This window comes from Camarhynchus parvulus, chromosome 5, assembly GCF_901933205.1.
Source record: "Camarhynchus parvulus chromosome 5, STF_HiC, whole genome shotgun sequence".
Taxonomy (NCBI): domain Eukaryota; kingdom Metazoa; phylum Chordata; class Aves; order Passeriformes; family Thraupidae; genus Camarhynchus; species Camarhynchus parvulus.
In genome coordinates, this window is record NC_044575.1 from 39,057,499 (window position 1) to 39,085,116 (window position 27,618).

Here is a 27,618-nt window from a genome sequence, read left to right on the forward strand (position 1 = left end):
CCCCAAGTGGTGTTTTAGGTCTGTACAGATGCAAAGTACAAAAATCTGGGGGAAGGAGAAAAGATGGTTTAGAATGGGGCACTTGGCTCTCTTCCAAGTGAGAAGGTGAGTGCTCTCTCAGCTTAGCCTGACCAGCAATTTGGGCCTTCTTATCATAGCTTGTTTTACACAAGGTTAGTCCTTGTGTAGTGGGTATGTCTTCACTCTATCCTGCCATATGTCTTATATAAATAATTTACCAAGACTGTCCTTTCTTCTGACCTTCATACAGGAAGAAAGTGGCATAAAACTGAATGCCAAAGGATATGGGTGTGGTGAAAACCAAAGCAGTCTTCTCCAATTCATTCCTTTCTCCAGCATCTGACACCTCTGTCTCTTCAGCAATGAGATCTTCTGGGAGCATAGGATCAAGGGCTTTGTTCAGGCTTGTGTGCAGCCTGGAATGTGCTATCCTCATGGCAGAGCCTGTGGAGGCCATCTGTCATCCCTGTCCATACAGGAGAGCATGCTGGAGCTGCACACAACATCCCTGTGAGCAGCTAAAACTGTTTTATGTGCCTGTGCCCCTCATCCCACCTCCTGCTCCCAGCTTGTTCATTTGTTGCCTCAGATGTTGCTTGACTTTAGTGTTTTTGCAGCTGCAATACTCTCATGTTACTTTTGCTTTCCTTGTCCAAGTGACCTTGTGAGACAAGGCTGGGCTGGGCCATACCCATTCCTTACTCTGAGGCTTCTTCTGGAGCTGACTGAACAGCAGGAGATGTGTTCTTCATTTCAACCCTGTTCCCTGCTGGTGCTGGCCCTGCCTGGCTTTTTTCCCCAAGGTCTCCTTTTTCTCACAGTCCCTTGTGCGGGCTCTTTAATCTGCCTCTTCAGAAAGTCTGGGAATGTGACTGGGAAGGCAGAATGTCAGGGCTGGTTAGGTTCATCTAAGTGACAAGTGTGTCAGGTCCTTCACAGATCTCCCTCTGGCTCTGCCACAGAGACTTGGCACTGATGCCTTTATAGCAATGCTTCCTTCCCAGAGCACAGGGTTGGGTTAACCTCAGTTTCTCTAAGGTAATGTGGCAGGATGCCTAACTTCCAGCCTGTACGCACTGCACTAATCAGCCTGTTAAGTAGATAGTCTCTGTTCCCTGTTCCAGACAATGAAAATTGTCAGTCCCTGTAGAGCCAGCATGGGAGTAGGTTGCTAAAAACACCAGAATGCAGTGCTGATGTGCTCTGTGAATCTGCTTCTCCTCCTTTATGCTTTTCTCATTCCCATGAGATTTATGGCTATGATAAGAGGCTTATTAAGCTAAAACTGGGCATTTTTCCATGCCCCAGTGCCCCTAGGGCCACAGAGTATTCTTGTTCTCTAGTGAACAGGGTGTCAAAGGCCACTTCCTGAGAACACTCTGCCTCTGTGTCTTTCCCCAGGGGATTTTGTTTCCCTGTGCACCAGTATCTACCAGTATCTCAGTTAAATCCTCTTCAAAATTTTGTGTCTTTCTACAGGACTGCTGAGCTCTAAATCTCCTTCTCTTGTCGTCAGTGGTATGCTCGGCGAAGCAGGGTTTTGCTGAAATCTAAGTCTTAAGCCTTTCAGGTTTAGGAGAAGTCTGCTTGTGTGCTTAAGGCTGTTTCCTGCAGCAGGATTTGCATTCACTGCTCTCTGTTCAGATCCTGTGAGGGTATATGGTGAGCAGGCAGCAGTTCATGGCTTCAGGGTGCTTCCTGGTCGGTGTTTCCCACAACACTCAAGCCTGTGGCCTTGTTCTTTTACAAAGGTCTGTTGATTAATTTTGTCCTTCTGCAGCCTAATGATTCAAGGAGGTCAGTGAGGAAAACTTGATAGGTGAGGTACCCCTGGCAGGATCCGTTTTCTCCATTTTGTCCTCTACACAGTTCTGCAGTTTCAGTGAACACCTTCAAGAGTTTGCCTGCAGCTATGAGTCTGCCTGCTCTAGCTCGCTGTGGGGCACAGCGTGTTCTGGGAACTGAGCTCCTCTCTTGCAGCTTGACTAATGACATAGCATCAATGTGAAACAGTCTTGACCACATCTGGTCACTGTCTCATTCTTCACCTTTGCCTGGAGATGAAGGGCCAAGTGCAGCACTTGGCAACTGTCATGACACTGAATAAGATACAAATCCCTTGGAATACTTGAACCATAAGCCTAGAAAACTGAATGAGATTTTGTGTGACTATCCTGAGACCTCTGCACTGAGCCCAAACTGGCTGTGGTGAGAAAAAAATTATAAAACTCCATGGGCTGAGTGTCCCTGCTGGCAGTGACTAAACTTCCAACCAAGGGCTGCAGCCACCTCTTGGAGGGCTGCACAGTATTTTAGCACTAACTGCTATGTAGTTTGGAGACTCCTGCTTATGGAAGGAGCACCCAGCTCAAACTTGGTTCATGTAGCCCAAGTACAGAACTGTAATTCTAGCTTTGAGCTCCTTTCCTAATCATCTCTTATCTCCATGGCTGCTTGTTAGGGCATGAGAGGCATAAGAACTCATGGGACATACCTGAGGAACCTGTATTGAGCAGAAAAAAGCTTTTACTTCCATCTCTTTCACTCTCTGGGGCTTCTCTTTGTCTGTTCAGTCAGTCTTTCAGCTCTTCTCCTTCTGCAGCCTCCAGGCACTGTGCCAGCCATGTAGCAGCTCTCTGCAATGGATTATAACAGAAGTAAGCAGTCCCTTTATGCTGCCTTCACAGCTGAATTTTTCTTTCAGTGAAAACTTTGGAAAGAACATACTCTAGAAATGATACAGCATTGGAGGGTAAGAGGTTTAACTACTCCTTTGATACACAACAAAATTACAAAACAAAATACCCAAGATGCTTGCCACAGCATGTTGTTTAGTCTTTCAGTATATTAAATGAGCCTCGTGAGCCTTGTAAGTATGGATCAATAGCTGAAGCCTGAAATTAGCTTCTCAGGCCTATATTTGAGAAGGAATTGATGTATGGGCATGAGCCCCACTGACTGCAGTCATTGCAGCAGTGAGGGAGGACAGAACCTTAGCTGGAACAGTCTGGATTTATCTGTAGTAATTCAGTGTACTGGAAACATTTTCTTACACATTGTAATACTTACTGCCTACTTGGGTTAGATTTTTGACAGTGATCATTTACATTAAAAAGGAAAAGTGAAAATAGTTTAAGATTTAGTTTCTTCACTGGAATTCTAGGAACTGATATCAAACACATTCTTTAATGGATTAGGACTTAAATCTGGGAGAAAGTACACAAGTAGCTTGTGGTAATACATGTAACTTCTACCTAAAAGGTAGTGATCAAAAGGTTTTATCAACTCTGGTAACTGTTCTGCTTTCAAAATCCTGGTGGAATTTCAGTCAGGTAAAGTATTTACCTTTTCCTCCTTTCCTTCCTTTTCCTGGTCAAAACTATGTACTGGGAAGACTTACTGCTGCCTCTTGTACTAGAAAGAGCCTTGTTTTTTTTAATGTGGGAAGGGTTTTCTTGGTGTGTAGTCAAGGATGACAGTTGCTAAATGTTGTGGTAAAAGCTGGCCCGGGCTGCTGCCTGTGTCTCGCAGTGCTGAGCTCACTGACGATCCTTGCGCGGCCTGGCTGCAGGTTTGGCTGCTCCCAGGGTGTGACTGGCATACCTCCTGAGCACAGGGTGTCTGTCTCCTGTGCACCCAGACAAGAGCTTGTGGTTCAGCTGCTGTTGGCTGAATGCTAAATGCTCACATGGCTTGAGGGTGAGGCTGTGAGGGCAACCTGGCTTTCATGTCACCTCTCCAAATACAGCAGGTAGTTTAAACAACAGAAAGGAGCAGCAATGAAAGCTGTTTCAGACAGCACTGAAAAATATAGGCCCATAAGATTCTAGCAGTGTTGACACCTCTTTCCTTTACTTTCCTGCTTGAGAGTGCTTGATTGCCTTGGCTCCTGCTTATAAGTAAGTATATTCAACTCACTATAGTATAGAGGATGCCCAAGAAAGATTAATTAAAGATTAATTGGATTTTGTTCTCTCCCTCATGTGCCATGTACCATATATGACCAGGCACCTGTCAACCTGTGGTAGGATCTTTCTTCTGCTGTGCTGCTCTGTGTGCAGGCCTTTCCATGCTGTCTGTCAGTCCAGTTCCTCTGTCTGGGTATGAGTGCCAAGAGACTGCAACTTTCAAATGCTTTTTTTTTACCCGTGTGCTACAAGCTATACCAAGATCTGTGGGCAAAAAGGAGGACTGGATTAAATAAAACCCTGTTTGCTTTTTCTTGCAGGCAAACAACGCTAGTTGTCTATATCATGTCTCTGGTGGGAATGATAGTCTATACCTTCACTCTGAGCCTGGGCCACCTCTGGGTGGTCTTTGTGACTGCTGGGTTGCTGGGGTAAGTCCATGTGCAGGCTGCTTTCCTCAGCATGTGATGGGAGGGGATAAGCAGGGAGGCAGAACTCCTGCTGTGGGAGGGACTGGGAAGAGCCAGAACATCTGAATGGCTCCTATTTGCCCTTCCCATCTCTCACTTGTATGCGCTTCATTAGAGTCAGGGACATTATCGTGACCCTGCTCAGTTTAATTGTTCCAGGTAAGTGGGAGCTTTTGGAAAGCAGGTGGTACCCACAGCCCCATAGATGATCAGTGGACAAGAGTGAAAAGCTTGTGGACTGGCATGGCTGTTTGACTGTGCTGGAGGTGATGCTGCTTAGAGTTACAGTCTGTACTGTACCTCTTCAGTTCCTTTGGCAGTTGCTGAGTCTTCCTTTCTGTGTACTTCATTACAGGTTTTTCATGACAGGATACCTTCCCCTGGGCTTTGAGTTTGCTGCAGAATTGACATACCCAGAATCAGAAGGAACATCATCAGGGCTCCTTAATGTCTCAGCACAGGTAGGTATGCTGTTTTCCCTTTGCTTGCCTCCTTTTAGGCAAAGAGATTAAATTGTAGTTCCAAGCCTTGAGTCCTATTTCTTGTCCATTATTGGTGTAATGTACTGCAGATCTAAGCACCCTGGGACCTGGCTTTTTGAATGATGTTCCTCATGGCATTTCTGTAGTGGTGCTCATTCTGTTTAAGAAAATACTTCAGGGTGCCAGTCATCCTTGCCTTTTCACACATAGCTCTTAACAGTCCTGGTTTGTCTCCAGTGAGAGATGAGATTCCACCCATCAGAGTTGTCTGTCATTCCATTAGCTGCAAGGAGATGCCCCTGGATGTGTTTATAATCAAACTTTAGCCTGACTAGGCCAACTGTTTGACTGGCCTGTATGCTCTGATACTTTGGTAAAGATTGGAAAGAGTTTGGGCTGCTTTATAATAGCAGTACAGCTTGACATTACCTTTGTTTGTTTGTAGATTTTTGGTATTGCCTTGACCATTAGCCAAGGGCAAATCATAGATCGCTTTGGGACAAAGGCAGGAAACCTCTTGCTTTGTTCTGTCCTGTTCCTGGGGACCGTTGTGACAGGTAATTAAAATTTTCAGTGTTCTTCTGCTCTTACTTTGCCTTGGGCTTGGCACATTAGTTGAGGTCTTTTGTATGCAGTTGAGGTAAGGGGTTAAGTTAGAAATGTAGTTAGCAAAGATCACATGCTGTGATTAGAGCTTAACAAGGAAACTAATTGATACCGGGTGGGGATAACTGAAACAAGGCTGGCAATGACAGGTGATAGATGAAGTATTGTAAGAGTGCAGGAGCCATAAATACCATTGGATTCTAAGAATGAGAGGAGGTTTGGACTGTGACCAGCAAGTCAAGGAGTCCTGCCAACTTGACACAGATTAAGTTTATCATGAGGAAGACATCTTACTTCCTCCCCAGAGGGCCACTGACCCAATTAAAGAGGACAATTGCGCAGCTGTAATGGATGTTCAGCTAATTATAATACCAGGCAAGAGCTAATATTTATGTAATAAACATTGTAGAAACCATCCTGCAAACCATTTAGTATGTAAAACCTTTTTGGATAAATAGAGAGCAGGAACTTGTGACTTTTTTGCACATGCCTTTGGAAATGATTCTGCATGTGTCCAGTGCTGTAATAATGTACCCTCTTTTCAACTTAATTAATTGAAGAGTCATCTGTCTGTGTTTCACAGTGCCTGCAGGAAAGGGCAGAACTCACACAGCAGTCCCATAGCAATGCTGTTCCTCTTTAAGCATCTGCTCTGCTTACAAAGAAGAGCCAAGGCTTTTTTTCCCTGGCTCTGGCTGGGGACTCAAAGTTGCCTCTTCTACATGCTGCGATAAAGAACCTCTATCCTGTCTGTTTCAGAGGTGTTCTCAGCCTTGTCCAGGAGAGTGATTTCTCTTGCTCATTGTAATATGTTTCTGTCTCTTCTGGGGCTTCTGCTGCTCCTTTGAGTCCTGGGGAAATTGACTTGGGCCCTGCAAGGTGACTTGACTGCCTTCACATTTCTCTTCCTCCCTCTGTTCCAGCATTCATTAAGGCTGATCTCCGAAGACAGCAGGCCAATTTGGAAAATGAACAGACAGTGAGTAAACCCCCCTTCAATCCCTGCTGTGCCCTGCTATTAGCTCAGCACAACACCCAACCTCTCTCCTTTCTAGGAAAAGGGGTGGCTTGTGGGGAAGCTCTTTGTTGGCGTTTTCAAACTGGATATAATCCCAGCTCTGCCAGCTGCTGGGGCCTTTCGTTGCTCAGTGTTAATGTCATGCAGAATCTGTAGGCTCTGGGGTTCTGCAGGGTTTCACACATCTTCATACCAGCTAGGGCCAGATGTAGGGCAGTGCTGTGCTTGCTTCTCTCCCAAGGTGTTGACAAGGTGTTGAGGCCTTCAGTGCTTTGCTCTTTTGTAGAGCTGAGTAACTATTATCTAGGCCCCTAGGCTGGCAGATTATTCCTCTTACTCCTTGCCCTCAGCTGCCAGGTGGGTTTCAGTGTATGTGACTGGAGGAAGCTGAGGTGCCAAAGCCTAAGTAAGGGCTTGAGCAACCTGGTTGCTCACACTTTGCATAGTGCTGCTGACAAAGCTGCTAGTTCATACTTGCACACCAGAGCTCAGGGTGTGATGTCCCTGTGGCATGCTGTGCAATAAATGCAGTTGTTTGCACGTGGATGAACTGATTGCAGTGGATACTGTCAGAAAATGCAGGGAAAGGGAGGGGACTGGTTGCTTGAGTCTATTTTCTGTATTACCCTGGGCTCCTCTTCTAGGATGTTAGCAGAGATATCCACTCAATGTTCGGGAGGCCATCACCAACCATGACTAGCAAAGTGTGAAAATCTCAGTTCTCTGCTGTCTTGAGTCAGCTCTGTTCAGAAGACAGTGCTGCCCTTCTCCAGCACTGGTGGCACTATGAGCTGAATTCATAACATGGATGTGGAAGGCCCAGGAAAGGGCCTGAGGTCCTTTGGCAGTGAAGGTGATGCCTTCTAGTAGTAGATCCTTTCCTTTTGTCAGACATTTCTCTCAGCAGATGAATTGTACATTTTTGCCTAAGCCCTTTTTTGTATAAATCCTTTTCAGTCTAAGTACTATTGTAAGAGCTTGCTGCTGCATGGGGAAGAGCGTTGTGACCAGAGCAAAGGTGGTGCAATGTCAATTTTATAATCCTCAAAGTCTCCAGAACTGACAGTAGTAAGAACCAGAGGGATGTGTGTGAGATAACAGGTCTCAGTCAGTCAAAAATTTCACTGGCAGCTCCTTCCCCCTGAGGAGACATGCTCAGAAGAAGTCATGTTGCACACCCCACCAACACCCCCAAATGTGTCCTCCACATGGCTGAGCTCACCTGAGTATTCTCAAACTTAACAACCAACTGCAGGTGCTAACTGACTGATGGTAGGCTGAATCTGGTATTCTGCATTAAGATGGAAGCTTCGGCCAGGGGATCAGCAGCTGGGCTTGGGCACTGTGTGCTGCCTTTGTGGAGAGCTCTGACAAAGTCAGGTACTGGGGCTTTTCTATGTGGCACAGCTGCCTTACACATGCTTGGGTGATTTTACTGGTTTCTTCCATTGTCTGCTTCCCTTTCTCATTTTGCTCCGCTTTAATTTCTTTTCCTGCTTGCCTCCATATTTTCTGACTTGTGACTGTCATTACAGAGACTCCAAGGCAGCAATCAGATCATGGATTATGGGACTGTAGCTTGTAAATCTAACCCCATCAATTGCCACTCCTGCTCACTAGCTTATACACACCAAGGTAGGAGAATTGCACTCATCTGCTTCTCTGAACGCTCACAGGGTGGCACAGGCATGAAGCCAATGGCATTTCTGGGGTGACTGCAATGGCTGTAGGGTATCAAGAATCTTTCTGGTCTTCTCAGGTACTCAGCTGAAAGGAAAGACAAGACAGCTTCCAAGAACAGAGTGGAGATCCCCCTAGACTCATGTCAGACAGAGATGTAGGGATTCAGCTAGGTGCAGTGAAGCAAAGCCTGGTGCTGGAGCAGATTAAGAACTGAACTGTCAGTCATTTGTTAGGGAGAGGAGGTGCAGACATTTGGAGTCACTGTCATTGTTTTTACAGTCCAGATTTTTGGCTGAAGGTGATACCAGGAACCCTTTAAAGAATTGGTTTTGGGGTGGTATGCTTTACTACTCACTGTCTTCTGTGCCACACTGACAGGCTGGTCTACTAAGTTATCCTTTGCTTTTCAAGGTGTGATAGACTGTGTGTATCATACAGTGCCACAGCCAACAGGACTAACAGGCAAAAGCAGAGCCTTTGTTGTAAATGCATCTGAAGCCATTCCAAGTTGTGCCTTAAGATTTCATAGTAGTGTCAGTTGATTCAGCACACACATTATACTCATGAATATGCTGTGTACTGCTTGTGCTCCTTTGCTTGTGATTTGCAGCATCCATGCAAACCTTTTTGTACTGTTCCTTTGCATTTAGAAAAAGTATCTTTGCTGATCTTCCATAGTTTGTTTAGGACAAGTGTCCACCCTCAGTAGCTTACTGGATTCTGGTGGAAGCTGCACCATGCTTAGCTTCTAGTGAAATACTGCCAATTAAAAAATGCTGGAATTTTGTGTAGTAGGCACAAACAATGTGTACCCATTCTCTGCTTCCCAAACTTCCCTACTCCATTTCTTTGTTTACTGTGTGGCAAGCAGCCTTCTCCCATCCCAAAGCCATAGGCAGGCCATCTGTATGCCCTTTTCCAGTACTGTGACTCACAGCTGTGAGAGCAGCTTTCCTTTCCCAAGGTGGTGGAGCCCTGCAGACTGTCTGATCTAAATCTCTGCTCCTATAGCTCCACAGCAGAAAACTGGCGCTGAGACCCCAGAGGTGCTTGGGGAACCTGGTCTGAGTTGCTTGAGTGCTTCCATGGTGCATTCTGGTGGAATTTCTGAAGTCTAAGTGCAGATTTCCCCTTATTCCTACCTCTTGCACCACTTCATGCACCCCCCCTACCCTTCCTGCTTATTGAAGTTCCCTCTTTGCACTTCCTGGCTTTTGCTTTCCGACATGTCTTTGACACTTTCCTTATCTCCCTCTCTGCTTTGGGATATTGCTGCTGACTTCTGTAAAACCTTTTCACCTACAGATTGTGTAAGAGCCTACTCAAAATGAGACTGTTTCATATCTCTTCTTTCCATGCTGCCTGGATTTCTCTTGAACTGCACTGGGGATGTGAACCTCTTTCCCATGCACCTCTGATTTCTGCCTCAGATGTCAGTCTTGCCTTACAGTGAGTAAACTCAGAGCCCAGGCTGCAGGAGACTCCACATTAACCCTTACAAGTCTGTGTGCTATCTTCTGAATTGGTGACAGCTGGGCTGTCTCACTGTAAGCAGAATTAGAACTTGAGAAGTATGCTTTCCAAAATCCACTAGGGGAAGAAAAAGTCTCAAGTTTAATCCTAACACACCCCAGAAAGGCTCAGAAGCTGAGCTTGTCAAACTCCACCCAGGAAAGCTGAACTGGAATTACAACAGTTTGGCTGTTCCATGAAGCTGAGGATAGGGTGGTAATTGGGCAGCAGTCTCCATTTTCCTTGCTTTTGCTCTGGGAAAAGCTCCCTCCATCTTAAGGTTCCAAAAAATTAGGTTAGTTCTTCTACAGGATTTATGGAGAAAAAATCTTTTGTATGTTTGCCTCTTATTTCTTACATCTCTTTAAGATACGAGTAGTGAACTTTGAAGAAGACACTGCTTTGTGGAGTTATCTCAGCCATAAGTCCAAGCTGGGGAAAGGGAAGAAGCAGGACAGAGGGGGCCAGCACTTGAATGGGCAGTGGGGGCGGGGATGAAAAGACTTGGAAGAAGAGCAAGATAAGCAATGTGTCTGGGAGTTGAAGAGGCCTCAAACATGCTTGAGTAAGAACACAGGGGAACTAGTGATTGTGCTGAGCCTCCTGAGGATGTAAAGAAAGCAAGTTCTCTCTGGTGTTTGCACAGACACTCTGCTGCCTCATGGCATGCAGTGCACTTTCCATTGCCCAGGGAACTGGCCCTGCAACTTCATGCTTGAAGCTGAGCTTGGGTCACAGTGAAATTTTGTTGGTGAGCTGGCTGTGGGTCTGATCCCTCTGGTGGTATCAGCCCCACAGTGAATTATCAGACCACAGTAGTGGTCTGAAGACTACAGCAAGTAGCTTAAACAGTTGGATGTTGCACTGCCACAGTGCCTCTTGCCTGGGCAGTGAAAGTGACAAGAGAAGGAAGAGGGAACCAGCAGCCCTCTCTGAGGATGGTGATTCTTCTTTGGGGATTTCTGCAGTACTAGGGAACTATGAACTACGATGTCTCTGAAGCCTGGCTCTGGCCGGCCAGGATCCTAACCATACTCTGTTTTTCTCTGACTTGCAGAAAGTGTTGCCAGAAGCCTACACTAATCCCATAGTCCTTGAGGAATCGCGACTGTGAAATGAAGGGGTGGCAAAACTGGGAGATACAGCCCCCCCTCATTCCCATCTTTTCTACCTGCACCATCCTCCTGTCACATGCATGCCATGGGAGGGGAGCAGCCTCAGGACAGGAGCCCTGTGAACTGCTTGTGAGAAAGAGCAAAACAAGAGGGGGGTTGCTTTCATCAGTTTTATCCTTGCATCATGCTGTTTTGGCGTTTGGGAGGAAAAGCTGGGAAAATCTGCTGTGTCTCCCCAGTCCCACCATGTATGCTTGGAAAAAGCATGTGTGCTGGGAGAAAAGCCACAGTACCAGGCTAACCCTGAGCATGATGGTGGCACCTTGCATGTGGCTGTGAGGTGAAAGGCAGAACCTGAACCACACTTAACTCTGTGAGCAGCCCTAGAAGAGCTGGCTCTAGGGAAAAAGAGTTGCTCTGCCCTGGTTCCCATGGTGCTCTGTGTTGCACAGGTAGTAGTAGAGGCCTCAGAACATTACCAGCAAGTGCAAAGCAGTGCACCAGCTGCTGCCAGCTCTTCTGTTATTATTTGGCTTTTCCAGATGAAGCACTTTAGTCTGAATAAACTTCTACTCAGAATTCCCTGGGGTTGCCCTGATGTTCCTGCATATTAGGAAAAATTAAGAGATACCAATATGCCTCCTTCTAGCTTGAGGCAAGGACTAGTTCTGCAGCCTAAATCTAGCTCATCACTACATTAACAGAAGCGAGTCAAACCGCTGTATCTCTGGGCTGAGGACCCTGTCTTCATCCTTAACAATAAGGTGCCTTTTGTATGTTTCAACATTACATACGAACTTTTGTGAAGTGTTATATTGAGAAAACCAGCCAAGGCTGTGTTGCTCTTCACCCCCACAGAGAGGGGGATGATGGGAATCCAGCTTTGCTCCAGTGGAAGCTTCTCACTTCATAACAGAGAAGAGGAGAAGGTGCCTACTTACCAGCATTTGTGTCTTATAGACACTGCCCATCTGTATGCTGTTTATCTTCTAAACACAACTGTAGATCCTTTTATCACTTCTCCATCCTTTCCAGCATCCCACCCCTGCTAGAGACATCAAGTGTCCTAGTACACCTTAAATCATTTATTTGATGGGACAAAAGCTGTACTGAGGTGGAATGGTTAAAAATATTCCTCTCTGACAAACTATTTTTGACAAAACTTTTTTTTTTTGGTGAAATTTTAACATTTTTTGATATACTACATTTTGATACAGCCTGAGTTCAGTAAGTGCTTAGACAACACTCTCAGGCACATGGTGTGATTCTTAGGGGTCCTGTGGAGGCCCAGGAGTTGGACTGTGATCCTGATAAATTCCTTCCAATTCAGTGTATTATATGATTGAAGTCCTATCTTTGCTAGTTTGGGATTGAGGATGGGGGTTTAGAATGATTTTCAATGGAAATTTTAATGTAAAATATGAACATTTGAAGTGTACAATGAAACCTGACATGTTCATATTAAATGATTGGAAACAGTCTCCATGTGGCTCATTAAATGTTCTGCACAATGGAAGAATCATCTTTCTGCCCAGTGCTACTGCTGTGTTCTTTTCCTTTGTTTCCTCTTTCTTCTGCATGTGAATGGTCTTCCCAGCTAGGAGTTCCTGCTGGGTTTTTTTCTGCATTCTGTGTGCTGCCCACTGTTTTGAGCATTATTTTCTCTAGATCTAAGGAACCTGTTTCTGTTTTCTCCAACTTCTGTGGTTATAACTTGCTACAAAGGAAGTTCAGTCCTCGCTCACAGATTCATAGTTTGAGTTTGCTGTCACCAGCATGCTGAAGAAAGAGAGCATCAACATCATGTGTGTTATATGAGCAATCAGACCTGGAAGTCTGTGGCAAGGACTCAGGGAAAGGTAGGTTTGCTGTAAAGAGAGATGATGTATTCTGCAGCATACAGTGGAAGAAGGTGCTGTTGGCTCTGTTCTTCTGCCCACTGCTGTGTAGCAGAAATACAAACATAGCCCACTGCAGTTTTTTGTCATTTATTAGAAATGGCCCCCGGGGAACACACACATGCAAGTTACACAGCAATGCCAGGGGTAGCACCCATTCTCTCTTTCTGGTCCAAAGTGTTCAGCACATCCTGGATAGTTCTGCACCTTATTCCCACAGGCACACCAGGAGAGAAGTCCTTAGTGCTCTGGGCATGCCAGAGGCTTTGCCTGCTACCCAGGGACTCGGTCATCAACTGCCTCCCATAAGCTTTGACACAAACTCCTCTGGGACTTGGTCTTTGACATCAGTCAGTTGAAATGTTGCCTGGACAAGACAAAAACAACTTGGTAATGACAGTGATTGACAGTCCAACACTGACCCACCAGCGGGACTGGTGTCCTGGAGAAGTTCAGCTGAGCTTTCGTGGAGGTCTGGCAGTGAAGGTAGAAGATGACACTGACCCACTAAAAGCCCTCAACTTCAGTTTTTCTTCTTGTTTTGTGATAGTGCTTCTACCTCCAGGTACTGCAGTCCAATCAACATCCCCATAATAGAGAAACCTATGATAGAGATAGAGGATAAATTGTGTAGAAAATGCTGGACAAGAGATGAGGCATCCCCTCAGCCCATAGCTGCACAGGGAGTTTTTCTGGGCTGTCATAGCTCATGGCATGAGCTCCAAGGAGAGTATGCAGGGGGAGGATGCAGAGCTCTACTTACTTGCTACCATGAGGGGTGCCATAACTCCAATTGTCAAGGCTGCAGTGTGGTATATGAAGACCTCAGAGAGGAAGTGAGCAAGGGCCAAGAAGAAGGTAAAGAGTGTGATGTGATAGAGGCTGTTGAAAAGCAGAAAAAAGCAGGTTATCATATCATACTATGGGCATGAATATGGTTGAGTGGGAAAAAAGGCAAACCTGCATGCTGCCGTATCTGATCTCACTGGCAGCACAGAGGGGACTTTGTCCCTTGCCTAGTGAGGTGCAAAATCTCCCTGGGCAACAACTGAGTGGAGAATGGGGCAGCATGTTCAATGGTGCATTGAAAGTCACAGGCATTATCTTGCCTGAAGGAAGGTGAAGAGCATGAGTAGGGCACCAGTGAAATGAGAAGTATGTGCACACACAAAAAGAAGGTGAGAACTGGCGGAGCAGAGAACTAGGGTGACAGGACTTGGCTGACTTCAGGCTGCATCACCCACTGTCTTCCCACCTGTGCTCTGCTACCCTCTATGGGCCACGGCTGGTGAAAAGGGAGCAAGTTCAAGAGATGCAAGATAAAATTCCTCAGAGAAACAACTGATTCTTGATAAATAGCATTGCCACCACCCCCTAAAAACATATTGTTCAGTCCCTGCACCTCCCTTGGATAACCCTGGGCAATCCAAGCACATACTGCCAGGTGAACAGTGACTTCTGCTGCAGGGCTGAGGGAAGCACTGACAGAAGCATTTTAGCAACCTCCAATAAAGGCTTTGTCTAGCACAGACCTCAAGTCAGCTTGCTTGGAAACCCCTCTCAGAAACCGCTCCCTTCTGTTAGCACAGGGAGAAATGGTGTATCTCCCACTCAGCATCAGGCTGCCCCTCAGGCCTTGTTGTCAGCCCCAGGTAAGAGTAGGAAAGAAAGCAACCAGTTCAGACCACTGCAATGGGGCACCTAAAACTGTCCCAGTCTTTAGCTGAGCTGCCATAGTAAAAGTATTGAGCATCAGTCACACCACAGCCTTGGCAATTGCTTAATTAACAGAGCAGCAACGGCATTCAGAAAATGCTTTCCGAGCTGGAGCTCAGAAATTGGTGACAGTAAGGGGTTCTCAGATGTCCCCGTTTCTGACTGAGCTAAGGACAGAACTCAAACGCGCAGCCTGTCCCCACAGAGGAAGAAGGGGGCAGCAGCTGCCGCACAAATCCCACACTGCTATTTGAGCTTCTTCAAGGCAATGCTGTCAACACTATCGAAAGTTCAGGAACAGCTTTTGATTCCCCACCTCCTCTGTGCCGCCCCCTAAGCTCAGGCTGTGTCTAGCAAGCAAACCAATGGATTTCTCGGGCGCTGCTTTACATACGTCCTGTTACGGATGTCGATTGCGCAGAGGCAGCGGATCACGGATGACAGGAGGGTCCAGACGCCGAAGGTCCGAGCCTGGAGCCCATTCACTGCGTAAAGAAGGAGGGAGCACATGGAGACCACGCACGGCCCTGCCTGCCACCCCCCGTCCCGCCGTGGAGGCGCTCGCCGGGGCAGCGGGCAGCACAGGTGGGTCCCCGAGGACAGTCTAAGGCCCCCGGCTGGAGGGCGACCTCCAGGCGCCAGGGCGGCCGGCGCGGCCCTTACCGAGGCCGGGGCTGGCGGTGTACAGCTTCTCTGAGAGGAAGCCGTGATCGCGGAAGCTCTGCAGGGTGTTCCCGGCGGCGATGACCGACACCATCACCAGCCAGCTGCGCAGCACGTTCAGGAACCGGCTCATCCTCCCGGCCGGCTCCAAGCGCGCCCGCCGGGCCCAGGCCGAGTCCCCGCCCGCTACCGGCGGCGCTCCCGCCCGCGCCACCGCCCAGCGCTCCGATTGGCCTCTGCGCGCCGCTCCATGCGCGCGCCACGGCACGTAACACCGCCTCCCGCCAATCGGATCCTTCGCCGCGCGGGAGGCGTGCCCACCCCGTCTCCGCCCACCTGAGGGAGTAGGTGGGAGCACCGGCAGGGGGCGGGGTCGGGCGCGCCTGCGCAGTGAGGCAGCGGGGGCGGCTGCGCGCCGGGGCGGGGCCGCCGCCCGTCGGTTGTTGTAGTAACGGGGAAGCGGCGGGAGGGGCCGGGGCTGCCTTGTGCGCCCGGCCCGGCGCGGCCCGGCGTGCGGGGGCAGGTACGGCTCGCACGGGGACCCGCTGCCTTGGGCGCTCCCCGCCGCTCTTGCTTCCTCTGGGGCCGCCGGAGGTCGCCGTGCTTGGCCTGACGCGGCGTAGGCCGGGCCGCAGCCGCCCCTCCGGGCCGAGGGCCGCTCCTGCGCCGGTGGAGGCGTTACGGTGTCCGGCTGTCCCCGGGCGGCGGGCCGGTCTTGGCGGGCGGTTCCCATTGGGCTGGGCCGGCCTGGCGTGGGTCTGCGGCCCGAGGCGAGGCAGGGCGGGGCAGGGACGCGCGTTACCGGTAAGTGCCCGAGTGGTTCTCACGGGCAGATGCGGAATGGTCTGCTGGAAGGCGATGATGCCTTCTGCACTCTCGTGGCTCGGTGGTGATGTTTAACAAATCGCAGATGTTTAACAGACTTGTTGATAGTATTGTGAGAAACGTACTGGCAGGAGGTGGTGGTTACCTGATACCTCTCGCTGTCCTGCTCAGCTGTTCACTCTTGCTTTTAATCCTTATTGCAGGTAACTGCTCTTGCAACTAGGACTGGGCTGTATGAAAACTCCCAAAGGAAATGCCAGTTGGGATGGCTAAAGATCTGGAGGAAACTGGCTCATCCTCAGAGGAGGAAGAAGATCCTATAGATATATTGGAGTAAGTAGGAAAAAACCTCTGAACTGTTTCTATGTCTCTGTGCTTTCTGGTGGATCTGTAGTAGTTTGAAAAGACAGATGCATTCCTTTCCTTCCTACCTGTGAAGTAGAAGATGATCTGTTTGGGCCTTAAGCCTATGGGGAGGCTATCTACATCTGCAGCCTAAAAGACCCCCACTTTCATCAGGGTTGGATGTGCAGCTTTTCTTTTGCTGCTCTGAAGTCGATATTTTCATGGATTTCTTTCTGTCATGTTCCTAAAAGGGGAATGTTTTTGAGGATATCTGTCCTTTTTTCTTTTGGTTGTTTTAATTTTTTGTTTTTGTTTTTTTTTAGGCATGTGTGGTTTTATGGGGGCAGAGATTTGTGTGGTTTTTGTAGCTTCTTTTTTTTAGTTTTTATTGCTGCAGAGATTAGAAATCTGCTGTACAGTAGATTGATATACAATGCTTTATACTCTGTCTTGTGATAGCTCATCTACTAGACTTCACATTTCTTACTTCTTCTTATTTCTTCTTAGTAACAAGTCATAATGTTTGTTCCATCTTTGTTTAGTAACTTCTTTTAGCTTTGCTTGTGAAAGACTTGCTCCCTTATTCTTTCCCATAGCTGACTCACTTTAGTTTCACCTGGATCTACTTCACTGTGTCCTGTTAGGGTTTTTTTGGATGCACATTGTGACTGGGTGCTCAGTTACAGACTACAGTGACTTAAGACATTTAGATGAATGTTTCATAGCAAGTGGTTGGCTTTGGTTTGCTAGATCCTCATGGCTGGAAAGGTCCAGAACTAGCTTCACCTGGAATGTAGCTGTAACAGTATGTCTACATCAAGTGACCAGGGGTCATGCTAGGAATGAATGACTGTCACCTGGAGGATTGAGCCTTGCTGCAAATCCTCAGGACAGGCTTAGTATAAACTCCTGACTTGTTGCCTCAGCTCATTTTCCACTTACATAAGGCTCTGGCCTGTAGTGGAAATTCTGGAAGCTTATTGGGTCCCTCCCAATCTGAATGGCTAATTACACCCCAGTTGTAGATTAAAAATAAAAATATTTTGTAGAGGTAGCAGAAGCAGGTAGGAGTGCTGTGAAGTTAATTTGTCTGGGTGATAATGGTAGTAACTTTGTTAAGAAGACCAAGGCTACCCTTAAGAGCCCTTGTCCTAGCATCAGAAAGTTGCCCTTCTATCTGTGTTCCTTTGTTCTGAGTGTTGGAGGTGTTTTGTCTTGTGTAGCTTCTCCAAACCTTTGGCAGACAATAATCTTTCATATTCTATAGACAAATGCTTTTGAATATCTGTCAGTCCTTGTATTTCTTCTTGTTAGCATAGAGATGTCTCTCCAACCCCTCAGTCTCTGTTTTCTCATGTTTAAAAAAGAAGTTAACTTTTTAATGTGTTTAATTCCCTTGTGCAGTGTTTATAAACAGCCCGAGTTTTATTTGCCTAAGGAGGTTGACAGTTTTTCTTTGTGTGATCCTAGAATTTGATATAACAGGTCTTGATTTTTTTTTTGGTATGTCCTTAATTCCTCTGAGGAGGTGATATTTTCCAGTGTACTCTTGTTGTTTGGTACAGAACTGATCACTGTATCTCAGAGCCTGTAGCTTAAGTGGTGCACTGGGGGGCATTGTTCTTGAATTCTGGTCTTGCATTCCACTGTATCTGACAGGAATTAAAAGGGAAGAATACACAGCTTTATCCATTGTGTTAAGCCAAGTCTGTTCTAGTCTCTCAAACTCTGCATTATTGCTTTTTTTGTGTACTTCAGACTCCAATATTACAGCCAGGCTGACTGCACTGATCTGCAGTTCTAAAATTGGAGGCTGGAGCCTGCATTGCAAGGTCTGGTTGTGTGGATACCAGCAATTGTGGTTTATCATGAATTATAGATCTTGTTTTCAGGCTATAAATTCAGAGAACTGTAGCTGTGAAAGCTCATGAGGCCTCTCCTAAATTGTACCCACTAAAATAAATACAGGATTAAACAGAACTCTGACTGGCAAGACCAATTCTAAAAGAGTGATCTGGAAAATTCCCTTTATAGCTGAGTACCAAGGGTGCTGTATTGCCTTTGTGTGGCCAGGTTTTGGTGATGGGAGGGCTCTGGTGGGGGGTTCGATGAGAAGTTGCTAGAAGCTTCCTCCATGTCTGACAGAGCCTGTGCTCCAGTATGGACCTGCCACTGGTCCAGAGAAAAGAGGACTGATAATATGTGACAGGAAGAGCTCTGCAGCCACTAAGGTCCAAGGGCAAGGAGGTGCTCCAGGTGCCAGAGATGGGATTCCCTGCAGTCTGTGGTGAAGGCTGTGGTGAGGTAGTTGTGCCCCTGTAGTCCATGAATATCTGTGCGGGTGCAGAGATCCACCTACGGCTTGTGGAGGAGCCCCACACTGAAGTAGGTGTGTGCTCAAAAGAAGGTTGGGATCCCATGGAAAGCCTGCACTGGAACAGGCTCCTGGGAGGGACCTCCAGACCCATGGAGAGAGGAGCCTACCCTGGAGCAGATTTGCTGACAGGACTTGTAGCCCTGTGGGGGACCCATGCTGGAGCAGCCTTTTCTTTAAGTACTGCACCCTGTGGAAAGGGACCCATGCTGGAGCAGTTCATGAAGAACTGTAGCCCATGGACAGGATTCACACTGGAGAAGTTTGTGATGGACTCTCTGCTGTGGGAGGGACCCCATGCTGGAGCAGGGTATGGGCTCTCCCTGAGGAGGAAGCAATGGCAGAAACAACATGTGATGAACTGGCTGTAACCCTCATTCCACATTCCCTTCACTGCTCAGGGGAAAGAGGTAGAGATTCAGGAATAAACATAAGCTTGGGAAGGAGGGAGGGGTGGGGGGAAGGTGTTTTTAAAATTTGATCTACTTCTCATTATCCTGCTCTGATTTTGATTGTTAATAAGTTCAATTAGTTTCCACAAGTTGAGTCTCTTTTTCCTGTGACTGTAATTGGTGAGTGATCCCTCCCTGCCTGTAACTCATGAGTCTTTTGGTAAATTTTTTCTCACCTGTCCAGCTGTGGAAGGGAATGATGGAGCAGCTTTGGTGGGTGCCTGGCATCTAGCCAGGGTGCAACCTGGAACCACCACAGATGCCTAGCATGTGTGTGTGTTGAGTCAGCATAGGCAGGGCTTAGGGACAACCACAAGAGTAAAGAGTAAATTTCTTTTCATTACCTTGCTCACTGGGGGATCCCCAAAGCAGCAAGCGGAGGCAGTCACTGTGGAGCTTGGTCCTTGCTAGAGAATTACTGAAGCTGCTGCTCATTTTTCAGTTGTATTTTAGCACTCTGCTTTGACCCTGCCCACCATAGGACAGGAGTCTCAAGCATGTTTGATAGAGTGCCTTAAAGTCTGTTGCAGTGCTGTGCTATCTGACTTCAGAAGTTCTGCTTGTGAAGACACATAGACAACAGTTAGTATGTCACCTGTATTTTTCTGTACCCAAGCTGTAAGTCACTCAGGCATGTTTACAGTCCTCCTCACTAATCTTCCACTATTTTCCCCAGCATGTTTGCTTATGTCCTGTCCACAGGCTAGGTGGGTAAGTATGGAGAATTGCTATGACATTGTTGTAGCTAACTGCTGCATATATGAGGCTCAGCAGTTGTTTATACTGACTGTCTTGTCGTTGCAGGGGTCATCCATGTATCAAGTGGACAGGTGGTGGCTGCAGGCGGGTCCCTGTCTTGGTGTTTCATGCTGAAGCCATTCTGGCCAAGGACAACTATCTCCGTCTAATTGGAGGTGGGTGCTACTACGTGCCAGCTTTTAAAAGGCTTAAAGGCATGGGGTGAAAGTCTCATACCTGATGGTCCCTTCACTTTGTGGTGGGAAGAGGACATAGTAGGAAATTGGAATCCTCTCTAGTCTCTGACCACTGAGACATTCAGAAGTGCTTAATCCATTGGTGAATGCTTATAATGTCTTTGGACTGTGATAGTGTGTCCTTCCACCGGGCCCTGATGTGTTTTAAGATGGAGCTGTCTGCTTGCGAATTGAACTTGGAAGCCATGTTAGAACTTAAAACCAGAATCCAAATTCACCATAGCTAAGACCCTAAAATCAATCATTGCAGTGAGCTTTGAGAGCATTTCACTGGGAAATAAAGCAGCCAGCCCCACAGTTGAACAATAATAAGCTGTCGTAACAAATCTGAGTCTACAGCCTCACAACCCCTAGAAGGCCATAAACAAAATGGTTCCTGGCAGCACTTGAGTTGGGAGACCAAATCTGTCTAGTGTCAAATAAGGGAGAGCCTCTGAAGAGGTTGGGTTGTTATAAACAGTCACTTTGGATTTAAAAAGTTAGTACTTGTGGGTGTGTACACCTGGGAGCTTGTTCTGGATGTGCTGAGTTGGAAAAAAGCTAAAATGTACTCAGCCTCCTTTTGTGAAGGTGCTGACACTTCTTTCTTCTCTTGCTTTTCCTTTCTTAGGTAATTGGTGCTTTCATTTCTAATATCCTATCTAAGCAGAAATGCTTCTGGCTCATTGAGGTAAGGGGTGGAGAAGGTGGTTTATATGTGGAAACTCCTGATCCTTTTCATGTGAGTTACAAACATACTTGGATGGTGCCAGAAACTGATGGTAATTGTTACTCACATTTTTACTGCAGCGTGAGGTCTCTTCTGCTTTTTCTCACACGATTTAACAAGTTTAGTGCTGAGTAGTGAAACTTGTTAAATTTCCTCCAGCTTTGTCTTGTTCCCGATTATGATACTTCTTGCTTTTTTGATTTACTTTTGTTGATAGAACATATTTCCGGAAGTTTAATTTAATCTTCACCCTTTTATTCTCAGTTTGAATACATTTGTAAACTGCCTTTTATAGGCAGTTCTGTATTCTAGCTTTGCAATTTCTTTCTGTACTGTCTTTGAACTCTTTTTTTGGATTGCCACATCCTTTTATATTACAACTGACCTCTAGTCTTCCTACTTGCTTTTGTTTTATCTTATGCCGCTGGGGCTGCTAATTGCCTTTGTTTTTATGACCTTCTACTTCCATAGTGAGTTTTTATTTCCTTGTACTATTTACTTAATTTCTTATTGTATTTGCAGTTATTTGTTGGAAGATTGGTATGGGTGAATGAGATGTAAACAAAAATTCAGTGCTTTGTTTTGGGTTTTCAGGATCTAAGAAGTGATCACATAAGCAAGCCATATCAATGAGGGGTATTAGACATAATTACTTTTAGATAGAAATACCAATATTGACTAGAGAAGAAAACTAATGTTTGGAGTGTTATAAAGCAGTCTATATAATGGAACGTTAAAAAAAAATAATCTTGGTATTTTTCAGGCTGTCCTGTGCTTTATTTTTATATGATGGGGTTCTGTGATGCTGCTAAATTATAGCTGAGGATTGGTGTAAGTCAGTTCAGTGATGCTGATGTTGGCATTTCCTATCTCCCTTTGCCTGTTATGTGCTGCTACTCTCTGTGAATTAAATGCAGCTGTACTGTCTGAGTCCTTTTCTTTGGTAGCATGACTTTGGTTTATTCTCCCAGGTGCAGACTCTAATCCTGTGTCTCTTTGCCTCCTCACAGAGCGCTTCCACATGTCCTATAAGATTGTGCGGACAGACAGCCGGCTGGTTCGGAGCATTCTGACTGCCCATGGATTCCACGAGGTGAGTGCAACAAACTTCTGTCTGATTTTGTGTTGGATTGGGAGGTGATGGTAATGTTTCTGGATTTTTTGTGTGTTTTTTTTTTGTTTGTTTTTTTTTTATTCTGCAGGGTTAGAACCAGGAAGTTGCTGTGGAAGTGGCCTCCCTTGAGGCTTTTTGTTTTGTCTTTTAGTGTACTCTGCTAGTCAGACTGAAAATAGGTCATTTTGCTCCCTCAAAGGAGAACCCATTAGTCTTAAGCCTTCAAAAATAGGAGAAAAGAAATGCTGAAGTTGGGTCATGTGATGCTTTTAAAGCATCACACCCTTGGGAAAATCTGAAGGATTTAATTTCTCAGCCTTTACAAGCTTTCAGAAGTATTGATGTAGTATTTCACACTTCTCTTCTAGTGCCTGTCATACTCTAAAGAGTGTCCTGTATGCAGCTAATGACAATTTGAGAGATGAGTAGGGTTGATTTTTTTTTTTTTTCCCCCAGAATAACAGCAACTTAAGGAATTGATCTGACAAGTTTCCGGCAGAGATTAAAGCTGCTTTACAAACTGTGTTTAAACCATCTATGAAAATAACAGTCTCACAACTTTTAAAAAAAATCTGACATGGTTATTTCCCAGCAAGGGAATACCTTAGGATAACAGTTTGGCTGGAGTTGCCCTTATATTGGAGATGGTAGAGGAGACTATCTTAGACTAGAGTTGCTTTGGCCTTGTTGATCTAGGGACAAGGTGCTTTTCATTGGTTCAATGTTTTTGTATGTGGTGTTTTTTATGCTGCTTTTTAGGTTCACCCTAATAGCAATGATTATAATCTCATGTGGACAGGATCACACTTGAAGCCCTGCTTGCTTCGTTCCCTTACTGATGTTCAGAAAGTCAACCATTTCCCTAGGTAAGTCCTTGATACCATGTTTTGTTGAGCATCATTGTGGTGATTTGCAAAAATCTGAACATAGATACCCCCCAAAAAGTAGAGCATGCATGGTACTGTAAAATCCCAACAGATTGGGCCAGTGGCACCTGCTGTCTCATTCTTAATGGTCTTGGTGGTTTTCAGGGAATAGTATATCAATGAAAATGTTTTTGGTAGCCCAAATATTGGATTTTTAATTTTATTTTCTTTATTTGATGATAAATTATTTGTGGCTTCGGTTTTTAGTTAGAGGGATGGTCCTATGTCCCCTGCGAAAGTTTCTATACCACTGTTATAACCAGTTGGTGTATAACCACCATTATAACAGGTTGCTGTGCTTCAGTCTGTCCTGGGAATTGCAAGAAGTGCCACAAAGAATATTAATACAGCCATAAGGTAGAGGCAGTAAAGCTTGAGAGTCAGTTAGGGTTTAGACATCTGACAGGTTAGGGCTTAGACATCTAACAAAGCTACAGATACTTCGGTAACTAGGACAAAGGGTTGCTGTAATGTTGGGGAATAAATAGATACAGTCTCTTGTTTTGGGACTCCAGGTCATATGAACTGACACGAAAGGACAGGCTGTACAAGAATGTCTGCCGAATGCAGCTCACCCATGGGTTCAAGACGTTCCATATCTTACCTCAGACCTTTATCCTCCCAACAGAGTACCAGGAGTTCTGCAGTAAGTGAATGGATGATGATGCCCAGACATAAAACGAAACCATGGGATGTGGGGGGAAGGGAATTATTTTTAATATCTTAGCCTTTTGATCATGCCAATGGTTAAGGTAACAAAATTGGAGGAAGCTGAGAAGACAGTAGAAAAGGTCCATGTGATTTCTTTGTCATTTCTACTATTCTGTTTACTGTGTGCCTGTGTAAGTTTCCAAGAAGCTGATGTGGGGTTTAAAACTCCAAAATGGAGGAGTTTTTATATGCTCAGTGTTGTTGATGATCAGCTTCTCAATATCACTGCCTAATGCCTGGGGGTACTGAAGTGAGAAGTGCCAAAAGGAGGTGTAGGGCAGAAGAAGGAATCTATCAGAGCACCGTGGGGGGCTTCAGGGAGGGACTGTAATAAGTGCAATGATTCCAAAGGGGTGAAGTAGCACATTGGAAAAGCAAACTTTGATCTCCCTGTGGAGTTCTCTAAAGTGTTTACCATAGGCAACATTCTTGATTCTTGCTCCCGTGTTAATAAGCAAAATGGAAAATGTTGCAGACTGTGCTGTTTTCTTTTAACCAGATACCTATTCTAAGGACAGAGGCCCATGGATAGTGAAGCCTGTGGCTTCTTCCAGAGGTCGGGGTGTCTACCTGATAAATAATGTAAGTGTTCACAGAAAGGACTGCTCTTCAGTAACGGTGTCGTCAAAACTATGTTGGCTTCCAGGCAAGAGGCATCTAACTGGACACTGGCCTTACTCTCAATTTCAGCCATATATTGGTGAGCAATTCAACAGCCCTGAGCAGCTTGGAAGGCCTGCCTGTGTAACCAAAAGCAGTCTATCTCTTTGTATGCTGTGCTCATTTTGCAATCTACCTGCAAGTCTTAGCTTATTAGGAACAAGTTTATACTCCCTGAGACAGTTTGGGAAGCTGTGCTGCTTCATGCTCTCTTTGTGGCTGACAGTAGGCTGACCTTTTGGAGATTTCCAGAACTCTCCTTAGTTGTTTCCCTGAGTGACCTAAACAGTTCTCAAGCAGCCCCCTTGTCTCACACTTCCCCATGGAAAAGACCAGTTTAAATGAACCTTGATACAGTGGGAAGTGTATCAATCTTAAGCTATGTTACCTAAAGGCCAGTGTGCCCTTCCTGAGGTGTAAAGGGGATAGTTCTTTGAAATCGATGTGCAGGTTGTAGTGCCTTTTGCTGTTTGTGAGCTTTGCAGGGAGTTAGGTTGTCATAGGTAACAGATACATCTGAACTGGAGCCAAACACATGAGGGGATCCCAATAAATATGCTCAACAGCTAAATGACTGTTGAGTCATTTTGTTTTCACTTATTCAAACCCCTTTAGCCTTCCCTGCACTGAAGGGGTCATGCTGCCTCATCTGTTTTCTACTTGGATCATTTCCCATAAAATAAGGGAGCAATTTGCCAAGCGTATGAGGTAAGTATTTCCAGAGCTACACTCAGTTTTTTCTTTGCTTGAAAGGGAGGAATGAGCTCAGGCTCACATGGCAGTTGGCCATGACCTGGGGAAAATACCCTTATGGGACCAATATCCCTTTGTGTATTTCTGTTTGAGAATCACTGCAGCTAGTTTGGCCCACAGGCCTTTTTCCTTCAGTGTGATGCCATTAAAAGGGTGTCTTTTAGAATCTCATCACAAAAGTTTTTGTAAACAACAATAACCCCTCCAAACAAATAAATAACCTTTGCATTTCCCTGATCCATATAGAACAGTGTGTCACTTTTGTGTGATATTCTGAGGGAAGTTAAGCTTGTTCTCTCACGTTCTATATAAGCATTTTATGTGCTTAAGTTTTCTGCTCATCATGCTGGTGGTGTTGTGGCTGAATAGATACAAAATTGAATAAAAGCAGAATCCTGTGATTCTCTTGCCTCTTTTGCAAGCTGAAGGCAAGAAAGTGTTGTGCGAGAAACTGGTTACAAGAGAGCCTTGCATACAGCAAACAGTAAAAAGCTTTTTAACAGATCCCATAACTCCGTGACATGTATTTGTTATAGTTTGAGCTTTCTGTTCTTACCTACAAGTGTAGCTTCTTTTGGGTACAGGACCTCCTGCTGTGAACTGAGATTCAGTATAAGGTAGGCAAAAAGGCTGGATACCAGCCCAGGATGTAGTTATAAAGATCACAATTTGAGTATCATTTTCCTCACTTGTGGCTTCTTCACCATCTGTAGTTACATACTACATCCTGGGTCTTCTAAACCTCTTCTCCTTGTGTTTGGTTGAACCCTTGAGAAGCAAATGGAGTAACAATTACTTCTTAGATGTGAGGGTTTTTTTCTCTGTCTATTTTACATCATTGCCATGTGGCTGTTAAATCTGTATGCTACTCTGAGTATTTTACTGGAAAATTCAATGAGCAGGTTTTTTGGCAATGTAATCATTCTCTTTAGGATCTAAATACCTTAAATATGTTGTGACCGACAATTCTGTGTAGGTACAGAGTTTGTGGTAATTGGGAGTGGGGCTGAGGCCAAGCCTCATCCCCAATGGGCTGCAGCTGTGAGAAGCAGGTGAGCAGCATTGACAGCAATGGGCCATGGAGTGCCCAGGGGCACTGACCAACCACCAAAGGGAACAGAGGGCACACAGATGCAATGCATCAACATGAGGGGTATAAAAGGTTGGGCTAAAGAACAAGAAGGGCAGATGCCTGGAGCCTTCTGATGTGGTAAGGTGTTGCTCTGTATGAGTTGAAGCCTTCTCATATTGTATGGTGATACTCTGTGTATGGTGGCTGTCTCAACTGTGGCATATGCTGTGATAGTTGTTTTTTCATTTTGGTTTTATTTCTTCCTCCCCCAGACATAGTTATTGGTACAAGGTGGCTGTACCAATCTCCTTTAGGAGGGAAAGGCAAGAAAAAATGGTGGATTTAATCAAATTTCTTATTTCTTACATCTGCTGGTTTTTTCACTCTTAAATTTCTGTTCTTGTGCAGCCAAACCAAATTGTAGTGGAAGACAACATCTTGGTGTCTCGTTACATCAGCAATCCCTTGCTCATAGATGGTGAGTGTGCTTAGGAATTGCTTTTCTCCCTTCTCCTGACCCTGCATCTGGTGATCTCTGCAACCTTTGGAGGAGTTTAGTTGAATAATTGAGTGGTCTGGCTTGGTCTAGCATCAGACAAATGTAACTAGAGAATTCATTAAAACCTGGAAGCTTTACAACTGGAATAGATTCAGGCACCTATGTCAGCAGCAGGTAATGGTTTATTGCTCTCAGAGTCTGTTGAAATTCCTCAACTAGTTATGATGTCTGAAAGAAATTTGCAGTCACTGACTCTTGACAACTGTATTTCAGATTTCAAGTTCGATGTGCGTCTCTATGTTCTGGTTACATCCTATGATCCACTTGTTGTCTATCTCTACGAGGAAGGATTGGCCAGGTATGGAAGAAGTCTTTGTTTTTTGGTGTACCTGCACTTGGTGATCCAGACATTTCTTGGCTTGCCTCTGTACTCCTGAAACAATAGTAAAATGAGGAAAGTGCCACTTAGGGAGTTCTGCAGAGTTTAAATAGATGATGCTTCATTGTGCTGTGTCCCATCAGGTTTCTTCGTATTGATTATAAGACCTTGAGTGAGGGATTTTATTGTTTTTATATATAATTAATAAAGCAAGTATTCAACTCTCAAGGGTTAAATGGCCAAACAGATTGTCACTGGCATGTTCATTCTCAAGGCTGAGTTCTTGAAACTTAAGATCATTGAAACCATAGAGCCTCTTCTCCATTCTCTGAGGGGAAGGGAATCTAAGCTTTTTTAAATTTGTCTTAAAAAAAAGCAGTTGCAGACCTGTTAATGAATGAGCTCAGTGACTCATTCATTTCAATGACTCCTAAATTTTAGGTTAGCATTTTATTTTCTGCAATATCTACTAAGTGATTTTAGGCTAGTTCACTGGTTTTACCCTGCAAGATAACAATTTTCCTTTGCATGTAAGTCATGAAAGACACCTAGAATCAATACTCCTCTGCCAAAAATACCTGTTTTTCTTTGTCCCAGAAGTTTAGCAAAATATTTGTCTGTAGTAACTAATGGATTTGAAGCAGTCACTCCTCTGAATTCCCTACGGATCAGAATTTTAACTATACTGATGTTTGAGAAAAGAGCACCACAC

General features: G+C 45.4%; 3 protein-coding genes across 13 annotated transcripts in view; 2 read left to right on the forward strand and 1 right to left on the reverse strand.

Annotated features, from left to right (window-relative positions):
* FLVCR2 (feline leukemia virus subgroup C cellular receptor family member 2) overlaps nt 1-12,261 on the forward strand; it is a 33,779-nt gene extending 21,518 nt beyond the window's left edge. The window contains exons 6-11 of one of the 2 annotated variants that reach the window (XM_030949452.1): nt 4,250-4,360; nt 4,755-4,860; nt 5,327-5,438; nt 6,411-6,466; nt 8,041-8,140; nt 10,758-12,261. In XM_030949452.1, coding sequence (XP_030805312.1) covers nt 4,250-4,360; nt 4,755-4,860; nt 5,327-5,438; nt 6,411-6,466; nt 8,041-8,140; nt 10,758-10,783 — 511 coding nt within the window. In that variant the 3' untranslated portion in view covers nt 10,784-12,261. The remainder of the gene's footprint in view (nt 1-4,249; nt 4,361-4,754; nt 4,861-5,326; nt 5,439-6,410; nt 6,467-8,040; nt 8,141-10,757) is intronic. The other variant, XM_030949453.1, reaches the window with a different exon arrangement.
* A 526-nt stretch (nt 12,262-12,787) lies between these two features.
* On the reverse strand, nt 12,788-15,307 carry ERG28 (ergosterol biosynthesis 28 homolog). 2 transcript variants are annotated; one of them, XM_030948885.1, is made up of 5 exons: nt 15,093-15,307; nt 14,824-14,914; nt 13,477-13,595; nt 13,218-13,316; nt 12,794-13,080 (listed from the first exon to the last, which is right to left on the reverse strand). In XM_030948885.1, exons 1-4 carry the CDS (start codon nt 15,223-15,225, stop codon nt 13,237-13,239), a joined length of 423 nt encoding a protein of 140 aa, XP_030804745.1. In that variant the 5' UTR covers nt 15,226-15,307; the 3' UTR covers nt 12,794-13,080; nt 13,218-13,236. The 2 variants fall into 2 exon arrangements, with proteins under 2 accessions (XP_030804744.1, XP_030804745.1); XM_030948884.1 differs by having other exon boundaries at nt 12,788-13,316.
* The window catches only part of TTLL5 (tubulin tyrosine ligase like 5), a 124,182-nt gene continuing 111,250 nt past the window's right edge, over nt 14,687-27,618 (forward strand). For 7 of the 9 annotated variants that reach the window (XR_004060747.1, XR_004060748.1, XM_030948881.1 and 4 more), the window contains exons 1-9: nt 15,518-15,615; nt 16,121-16,250; nt 19,893-20,002; nt 21,803-21,885; nt 22,666-22,772; nt 23,348-23,478; nt 24,043-24,125; nt 26,437-26,506; nt 26,801-26,885. Coding sequence is in view for 7 of the 9 variants with exons in the window: in XM_030948881.1 (XP_030804741.1) it covers nt 16,171-16,250; nt 19,893-20,002; nt 21,803-21,885; nt 22,666-22,772; nt 23,348-23,478; nt 24,043-24,125; nt 26,437-26,506; nt 26,801-26,885 (749 nt within the window). In the remaining 2 variants the exon portion in view is untranslated. The other 2 variants (XM_030948878.1, XM_030948879.1) reach the window with 2 other exon arrangements.

Coding starts and splice junctions, on each gene's coding strand:
- ERG28 (XM_030948884.1), bottom strand. CDS start 15,225: ATGAGCCGGTTCCTGAACGTGCTGCGCAGCTGGCTGGTGATGGTGTCG. Junction 14,915..15,092: donor CACCGCCAGCCCCGGCCTCG/GTAAGGGCCGCG, acceptor TTCTTTACGCAG/TGAATGGGCTCCAGGCTCGG. Junction 13,596..14,823: donor ATCGACATCCGTAACAGGAC/GTATGTAAAGCA, acceptor GCTTTTCAACAG/CCTCTATCACATCACACTCT.